This window comes from Geospiza fortis, unplaced genomic scaffold, assembly GCF_000277835.1.
Source record: "Geospiza fortis unplaced genomic scaffold, GeoFor_1.0 scaffold194, whole genome shotgun sequence".
NCBI classification, from domain to species: domain Eukaryota; kingdom Metazoa; phylum Chordata; class Aves; order Passeriformes; family Thraupidae; genus Geospiza; species Geospiza fortis.
Genome location: NW_005054322.1, coordinates 5,584,101 through 5,593,767, shown reverse-complemented (window position 1 = coordinate 5,593,767; position 9,667 = coordinate 5,584,101). Strand labels below are relative to the sequence as shown.

The window sequence follows — 9,667 nt, the reverse complement described above, 5'->3', positions numbered from 1 at the left end:
ACCCTGCTGCCAAGAGATACAACTCAAATGTTTGCTGTACCAGCAGTGCCATTTCACAGATAAAAATATTATAGGAGTGGTAAAACCTGCACTTGTGCAACCTTCAGGGAGAGAGGTCCCAGGAAGTGCCATTTTCTTTAATGGTTTAAAATCTTGAGCATCTTCCCTTTACTTTTCAGTTCACAATCCACAATCCACAGGGAGCCTTGGAGTGATGCACAAAATCATGCAATTCCTCTGCTGCCCAGACACCATTTCCTTTTGGCTGCTCACCCAGCCAGGCACTCAGGTCAAGAATTTGTACAGGCAAAAGATATGTCCATACAACAGCTGTCAGTTTTATGACAATTCACAGAACAGGCAGGTAAATGATTCCAGTCAAAACTCAATAAACCAAATTCCTCATTCCACACATAGAGAAGGAAAAGAAATAGCCAAAAGTTGATAGAAATTAATTTAGTGGGGTTAAGATATCACAATTTATTTAGCTACATCGGAGACACTTATTTACATAATGGAACAGTACTGGAAAGTGTTACAATGTAGTTGATAGAAAAGATAGTCAACTTGTTGAGCAGCATTCCTATAAAACACTGACCTGAACAAAAGCCAGCAGGAGCTTTTTTCATATAAAATCCCTCTAATCAAAAAGACAGCAAAGCCCATGAGGTATTGGTCAGTATGACAACTTACCAGAGTCAGAAACAAGGCTCAGCCTTTGGAAAGCTGAACCACAGCCAAAACTAGTGCTAATGACAAAGGTGTAGCAAGGAGTTTGTGAATTTGTTTATTGGTGAAAATTCCTTAATTACTTGGCTGTGGCAACTCCATAGAATTTTCTTGGGACAGGACAAATAGGGGTGTTAGCAATAGGTTTTTCACATCTGAAGGAAGCCCTGACCTGTGGTAAAATATAAGTATAAAGGTGATAAACCCTTTAATAAATTCAGATTATTTAATATCTAAAGAACAAATAACTGGAGAGACTATCTTCATAAGGCCTGACACCTCTTCTGTACCATCTCAGTAGTAATGTGTCTTTTCCCCATCCTCTTAATATTGAAGTGCTTATGCATTTAATGCAGTCCTGAAAAAACTACTTGAGGAAGATAAATATTATTTGGTAATTGAACCAAAGAACAAGAAATGGAAGTCAAATCTTCATAGACTGGAACAACTCTATGTTCCTTGTGGCTTCTGGATCTGGACCATGGCTGCTGGCTGGCTTACAGTACTGGGATGGGGGTTAGGTTTGGCTTTATACAGCTCTGATGAATATTCATTTCTATACTGTAGGTGCTTTTTGGTTTGGTTTGTTTTTTTAGGTTTTGTTTGTATGCTGATAACATTCTTTCTCGGTATCCCCTCTTTGCACAGATTTTGCCAGGACTGTGCTCTCTTGTTTTCATTTTGGTTTGAGTTCAACGTCCCTACTTGGCAGCAATTTCAATTGAACTCAATCTCTTTCTCTTCTGAGCAGTACAATGTGTCCTGCAGCAAACAAAATTTCAGAGATGGCCAAAGACTGGTCACAAGGGAAAATCCCAAAACTGGGAAAATGCAATGAGAAGTCACATGTGATCACACAAAGTTAATCTCAAATCCCAGAACTTCAAGTTATTGGCAAACTAAGGACATTTTTTTTTCTTCTGAGGAGCAAAGATTTCCTGCCAACATTCACAAGATGCAATTTTGAAGAGAAAAATCTCTGTCTTCTTCAATATTACGTAAGAGGTCATCACTGAAGGGACTCGGCACACCAATGCATCCTGAAAAAACGATCAAGTTTGTTGTTACTGTTGCATCTTCTAAGGCCTAATTGAAAACATCCCATGTGCTCGATGTGGTCTCCTGGAAAAGACATGGCCTGTAAAACCACACATTGTAGCCCTGTTTCCTGTGTGCTACAAAACAGAACTTTGGTTGCTGGTATGTAAATCCTGTTTGGAACAGCAAGGCCAGACAAACATAATATTTGCTAATTTGTTAGTAACTAATTTGGTAGTAGTTTAGATTTAAGGAAAGATAGTTATTTTTTTCCTTCTCTCTGCAATAGAGTAGACACAGGCATTAAGTGGAGTTTGAATCACAGAATGGCCGAAATGGGAAAGAACCTTCAAAGGTCATCTGGTCCTGCTCAAGCAAGGTCACCTAGAGGTAGTTTCCCAGGGTCATGTCCAGTTAGCTTTTCTCCAAAGATGGAGAACCCACAAACTACCTGCCTGGCCAGTCTGTGCCCATGCTCAGTCACCCTTGCAGTAAAAATTGTTTCCTGATGTTCAGAGGAAACCTGTTTCTGTTTGTGCCCATTGCTTCTGGTCCTGTCACTAGACACCAGTGCATTCTCTTTGTACCCTCCCTTCAGGCATTTATACACACTGATGAGATCCCTCTGAGCCTTCTTTTCTCCAAGATGAACAGTCCTAGCTCTCCCAGATATGCTCCAGTACCTTTCACCATCTCAGTGGCCCTTTGCTGGACTCCATACAGTGGTTTCATTTCCCCACTCAGAGGGAACACCTCCCTCCCTTTCCCAGTACTGGGGATGCCGATGCCATCCCCAGGCAACGTGCAGTAACCACTACTGAGGTACTGAGAGCCCACATGCTGACATTCAGGGGATGGCCTCAAGTTCAGGAGGACAGAGCAGGGAGGTCACCTGGGCTTGGCTGCAAAAAGCAGCTGCAGACAAGTGTGCCCACAGCTGAGCACACCAGTGTCACTGCTCAGGATTATCCTCTGGCAGACTGGCTGACTTGTAGCCCTAGCTATGTACTGCTCTGTTTCAACATCTAACCATGATGTTAAGTTGGATGGGAGGACCATCAATGCTACATTGCAAGCAGATGCCTACATTCTTTTCCCTTCACTTAAATATTTTTCATCTTAAAAAGATGGAAGTTTGGTGCTCAGATTGCCCCACCTGGGACACAAGTGACTCTAGCAAGCTGCTCAGGCACTGTGTATGTGACCAGCACCTGCCCCATCACCTGCCTAAGCCCTACGGACACTGCTCATTTTAAAACTGAGAATAGCAGGCAGATGCTCTGGAGAACACTTCCCACAAGGAAGCACCAGCTAAGGGAGAAATGAAATCACCTTTTCTGATGTGCAGAACAGAGAGAGCTAGCACTGTTTGTGTGGCCCTTGTCACAGCATGAGGTATCACTAAAAGCTACTGCCCTTCAGCAGCCCCAGGGAAAGGGGGCTTGGCTTCATTTAAGAGTGTGTGTAGGTATGTGGCACTGCATAGTTTACACCTGTATCAAAACACCCCCTCCTCCCATCCCAAATAGTGCAATTCATAAAAAAAGCTCAGATTTCTTATTCGGCAAGTAAAATGGAAAAAAAAGGACCAGGCAACAGAGATCCCTTTTGGTTTGCATCTAGCAGACAGAAGAAACTGAGGTTGCTACTCTAATGCAGCAGAAGAGGAAGGCAGGCATTTTAACTCTCCCAGTGTCAAATCCTTCTTGTTTCATTTGGAAAGTAAAAGAATTTTCGAATTAGATGAATCTATTTTCCCTTCATAATCTCTATGTTTCAGCTCTTGAAGGCATTGCAAAGGGACAAATTTTCCTTCACCCCTCGGCTTCACTTGCAGTTTATATAATTTTCTAAGCCCAGAGCAGCTTGTCCTGAGACTGCAAGATAAGGAGATGTTTAGCTTAAATCCAGATAACCCTGCAGGTCATTCAGTGAGAAAGAACACCTAGGAAAATTCTGCAAAACAGTTTTGCTTACCCCACATTCACATATAAGCAGCACTGAAACCACGACTCCTTGGAAGACAAGGGGCGAGTGGCCACGAGTTTATTGCAGAACAGTCCAAACAAGTCATTCTCAAATGTAGTCTCCTTTGGAATCAGTTCTTCATCTCTGTTTGCACATTACACATTCAGAAGTAGGTGCTGACCCAGGGGCAGATCCTCAGCTTGCTGACTCCATCACTCCATCAGTGTGAGCACAATTCATGCTGCAGTCCCAGCCTTGGTGCCACTGCTGTCTCCTCAGGAACCGAGCACTAAACAGCAATTGAAATTCACTTCGGTGCGCCCGTGATTCTGTCACTGTGAGATGGACTCCCTGCACAGCACAAGTCAGGCCTCTCCAAAAGGCCCTGAGCCCAAGGGAACATGGAACACCACAGTCCAGCAAAGCTTTGTACATACTCTCCAGCTGGAATGAAATATGGCAGGCCACTTGCTCATCTTGCATAGCCTTGACAGCCAGGAATGCTTCAGTCATCAGAAAACATGCACAAGGTGTAATGAAAAGCGTTCCAAGAGAAAACAAGCATCTAGTTTCCAGGAGAGAACGTGGGAAGACTGAGAAAACAACTTTCAAGTTGGAAAAATAATAGTACTGTGTGAATTATGTTTGACAATATGCTTTAAAATATGCTGTTTAGAGGGGAAACAACAACAGGCTGTACGACCAGGAACCCAAGGTGGTGTTATTTCAGAGAACATGACTGCAAAATGCTTCATCACAGGTTACAAGATATTCAGGAAGAGAATCTTCCCTGAAAATACATAGCAGTCCTGTGATGTGCACACAGAATTCCACTCACCCTTTACTGCAGCAGCTCACTCGACCAGAATTAATGCCATGGATTGAGGAAACCATATTTTTTTCCCTCAAAAGTGAATTGCTGCTGGACAAACAAAGGAGAAGCTTTATTTTCTTTTGGCATTCTCTCTCAAAAGAGACCACAAGGCTTCTCCAGGTAGCAGTGTGCTCTGAAGTGGCAAATGTCATGGCCTCCCCACTGCAGAGGGAAGAAGGGAAGTCCAAAACAGGGCAAGACTGAGCACCACCAATGTGGTGCAACCACAATAGCTACAACCACAAGGCCTGCTGAAACAGGAGATGCAGGAAAGCCTTTGCAGAGCAAATTCTCTACACCAGTTTCTTTGAAGTGTGTGAGTAGTACCATGCTAAGAAGTAACATGGATTAATGGAATGGAGAGTTGGCTCTTCAGAGAAGGTCCCTTTGGAAAAAGTGGCTTTTATAGTTTATTCACCTTGACAATGTCATTCTAAAAAGGTAATTTTGGTCAATCCAGGTTTTTAAATACTGTTTATTTTTAAGAGAGACTGTAAAGTATGACAACAGGACAATGGGCATCATTCAGCAATATCACTTCTGGGTCTATAGAGAAAATTAATAAAAACCATCAGCATTTAAAAAAATAAATATGACTAACCGTATGGAAAACAGGAAGAAAAAAATTCATCTTCAACAACACAGACAGGTATAAATTCTGAAATGTTGCTGTGCAAGGTAGAGGTAGAGGTAGAGATAAACCAGACTTTTCAGATCTAGACCAGTTTTAGATCTGTCCCCCTCCATGCACACACTCACAAAAGTTCCTGTTGCCAATAATTTCATTTGAATCAGACTGTCAGCATCATCAAACTCAAACAAGTCTGTGTGCTCCTTAGAATGCTCTGAGCTGGAAAACTATTTCAGTTTTCTGTACAAATCAGTTGCTGAATAACCTGACTCCTGGTTCTGCGACTTGTGTAGCAAAGGAAGAGGCAGGAAGATTATACAGACCAATGAATGCTCTCTGGATGATGCCCACTAGGACAAGTAGATGGTAGAGCCCTTTTAGGAATTGCAATAGTCCATCAGCTCCTTGGTGATGCACCCAGAGACCATGCCTGGATTTCCTCCTCTGGAGAGAGCATGGTCAGCAGAAATATCCCAAACCAGCAGGTACTGGCTGCAGGGAGAGCCAATTGCCTTACGCAGTCTGTTGACACCAAAAACTCACAGAGGAAGACACAACCCAAGAACCCTCTGTACAAAGCAGCAAGTATCTTGACATACTGAAATATAAAAACTAAAAATTGCACTGCACACAGATTTTTCCAAATGAACTCAAGACAACCAAAGTCAGATCGTACAAACTGTTAGTTAAAAAAATACCTTCTTGTATATTTTGAGAAGAAGTGGAAAGAGTCTTCGTGCAAATGTTCAGCCTGGATCAAGCAGAGGACATAAAGTTGTTGTAAACACATTAGTTCCTTTCTCATCTGCCGTATGTGCCCAGTGTTATCTATCTTCTGCAGTATAATTGGGGTTAGGAAATCCGTTTCTTCCATAAATATCACCTTTCGAGTTCCACTGATGTAACATCAAGACACTACTGGTGTCATATCCCACAACTGTTAAATACAATAAAATAGAATAACATAATGAATAATGGCAAAAGACAACAAAATAGAGTAAAAATAGACCCTTTATATAATATAATTTACACCTTTTTTCTTTAATTAAGAGGGGCAACATGGTTGGAGGTGGATGCAACAAGTCTGAAGAAGTTTGATTTAATTTTCCAGCACTTATGTCAGAGTGGTGGAGGTTGATGAAATGACATTCTGTATGTCACCAGTATGAGCCAGGTTGATGAAATGACATTCTGCTTTCACCTGTATGAGCCAGGTTCATAGCTGACCTTAAAAGAAACCAAAAATACTCCCACTACATTAGTAACTTCAATGATCAAAACAATCATAACACATTGTGAAGTTTTTTTTTAATTATTCAAATTGTTATAACTTAGTAATTATTTTAGCTATTTCTTTATCTAGCCACACTGAGATTTGGCACGTTGAAAAACAGTTGGTCTTCCTCAGGGGAAAGCTACAGTGAGCATTTGTCCCAGCCCCTTCAGGCAATAACCTCATAGACCAAGACCTCCTTGGTCTATTGGGCAGAAATCCTAATCCCAATCCCAAGTGAGAAGTCTCTGGGTGGAAGAAGGCAGGTGTGACATCCTGCAGCCACACGGGAGAGGGAAGGGAAATGAAGCACAGGAGCTGGAGCACATTCCTTGCTCCTACCTTAATGACCTTGTCTGTCCCCGAGGTCAGCAGCCATCCCCTGGTGGCATCGAAGTGTACGTGAACAATGTTGTGCTTACTGTCATGGAAAGTGGCTGTAGGCGCCCGCCTGAAGAAAAAAATCCAAAATCAGCAAGAACTGTAACTGCAGGATCTCCCTCCAAAATGTTCTCTATTGGGGAAAAAAATATTTAACTGCTGCTGTAAGCCATTAATTCAGCAATCACTTTTTAAACAGCACTTTGAGACCTTTCTGGCATGAAAGGAACAGGGGTGAGGGGCTCTCTATCCCTTCTGGTTTTGTCTCCTCCTTATCCTGCTGCGAAAGCCCAGGGACCACCGTGCCAGGCTGCTCCCTCTGGAGCCTTGCAGCCCCCCAGGCCCTTCCAGCTGCAGGAGTTTCCCCTGTTGCAGTGCAATGCAGCTCAGTGCCCACACTTACTCCTCATCTGTGATGGACTCGTGGCAGCTGTCGCAGACCCTCACTTCAAACTCGAAGCCCATCAGGGGGATGGAGGAGCGCTTGGAGCTGCACTTCCCGCACACGGCTTTCCCGCACTTCCGGCAGTGATGCTGCAGACACAACAGGCACAAAGACTTCTCAGGCCACAGACCCAGACCAGGTCCCTGCTCAGGTCTGCTGGCTCTTCCATCTCACTCCAGTCAGACACGATGCAGCTCAGCTCTGCCCCAGACACTCATCTCCCAAGTTCCAGGAGCACCTGCAGCACTTCTACACCCCTTCAGTAAAAGTTTGCAATCTGCAGCCCTCCCCTGCTAGGCAGGAAAACACAGCATGTTTCAAGCAGACCAGTAAGCTTTTCCCAATACAGCCTGAGCAGGTAGAGATGTTTATCTAATCTCATTGAAAACAGCTTTGGTTCCAGCATAATCTCCAAAATTCAGCTGTAAATTTCTTTCTGTAACTTATCTGACTAACAATGAGCAAAACCCCCCATGGCTAAAGTCATGGAAGGCCCCAGATATACTCAGCCCAAGGCCTAATACATGCTTTTGCTATTGGGATTGATTGGAAAAAAACTCAGTGTGTTTCTTTCAACCACAAAATCAAGCCACAGAGGGGAACCGACTGTCCCACCCCTGAGCACTTAGTGGAAGAACAAAATGCAAATTCTCAATGCTTTAGGGGCAAAAAGGTTACTAGAATCCATTATGAAAGAAAAACTTAATAGCCCCATGTTAACACACTGAAGGGCACATACAAACCTGCCTGAGGCCTATTTTCTTACTGTCCCACATTTGCTTGAAGTTCCAGAAGAAAGGCTGGTCACATTTTTGACAGGAGTCACTATCCAGCCACTCTGGGGTCTGCAACACACACACACATAAACATGAAGTGAGCAACAAGCAGAAAAATTCCCAAGGGAGCCTAGGGGCAGGAAAAAAAGATGTGTTGCGGTTTGGCAATATGGCCAGCCAAGCTTGATTTAATATCTCCATTTTCCCAAGGTGCCATTTTGACTGTTGATGATGACAAGATGATATTTGTTCCCTGAGATGTCTTTTTTGGCTTTGCTTTGAGCTCTGAAGGACATGGAAAGAACAGTTCTCATCCCAATCATGAAGAAGAGTTTGATAATAAGACCACAGAAACAACCCAATTCTATATAAAAGTATTTTGTGCTGTCCTTTCTGGACGGCATTTACCATCTGTTATTGCCTCTAGTGGGAGCTGGGGTCAATCAGTATTTCCAGTAGCCAAGCAAATCATCTGAACAGAAAGGGAAATTATGGGAAATGCTGATGTTGTCGGGGGTTTTCACATTCTTTCTTTCTTTAACACCCTAAGAGGAGTTCCTGATGTCAGAGGTGCCCATGCTACAAATCACACACAGAGATGAGAAAGATGTGATTCACCTGAACCAGCCTAAGACCCAGACTAAACCCAAGCTCTTCTTCTTCATCAACCCATGAATTTAAATAAACACTAAATACTGTTTAACACTTTGTGAGGAAGTGCTATTAGCAAACTGTAGTTGTCTTGTCAGAGCCACTGGTTTCTCACATGCTGCAAATTAAAATGGCAAGAAAGACAGCTGAGATAAAGAACTAAAAACGATAGAAAAGCCAGGCAAAGTAAGTTAGGGATGGATTGAGACCCTCAGCTCCCAGGATAGCTTTGACTCCCAGCAATAAAGCAATCACCTGTTTCATATTCTTCTGCCAGTTATTCTGAAGGCAGTTCATTCTGCTGGGGAAAAGCCTTGTCTTTTCTACCCACAACAGTCTTTCTTTTTAATGCCTACAGATTTACGTCTCTGTGTATAACTTTCCATCTCTTGGGCATTTGAACACTACAGATGAAGAAAACATTTTGTTTGTGACAAATAACCACTTTGTAGTCAAACAGAAAGACAGCTTATAGCACCTTTCAAACATCTTCTTACAGCTTTTTAAAAACTGAGTTGAAAATAAAGAATCAAGGGCTAAAATGGTTTAAGTGACTCTAACACAATCTCAGTAATGTGGGAAAGTCTGATAGCAACAAAATGAGTACTGAGCATGTATCACATGGAGAAAATCCTTAAATAAGAGCAAAGATACAAAAGCCAAAATCCAAAAGAAAGTGATCTAGGACCCAAACCCAAGGTTTGATATTAAAATCTCAAAGATTCATGTTTTGGGGATGGTTTAGCACCAAGAACACCCTGCTGTGTGATGATAACAAGAACAAGCCCACATAGCCATAGTCTGGAAAAGCTGTGCACCATTAGCACCTGCTGCTTGGCCTTTATTTAGGTAATAATATTCCTCCTCTATATTTTAAACCAGCCTTCTCACAGCATTCCTG

General features: G+C 42.6%; 1 protein-coding gene across 1 annotated transcript in view; it reads right to left on the bottom strand.

Moving 5' to 3' along the window:
* Window positions 1-441: 441 nt before the first annotated feature.
* Window positions 442-9,667, bottom strand: part of WDFY2 (WD repeat and FYVE domain containing 2) — a 65,781-nt gene continuing 56,555 nt past the window's right edge. The window contains exons 9-13 of the mRNA XM_031056786.1: window positions 8,083-8,184; window positions 7,298-7,428; window positions 6,856-6,964; window positions 3,745-6,177; window positions 442-1,851 (exon numbers count right to left, since the gene is read on the bottom strand). Of these exons, the coding sequence (XP_030912646.1) occupies window positions 6,148-6,177; window positions 6,856-6,964; window positions 7,298-7,428; window positions 8,083-8,184 (372 nt within the window). The 3' untranslated portion in view covers window positions 442-1,851; window positions 3,745-6,147. The remainder of the gene's footprint in view (window positions 1,852-3,744; window positions 6,178-6,855; window positions 6,965-7,297; window positions 7,429-8,082; window positions 8,185-9,667) is intronic.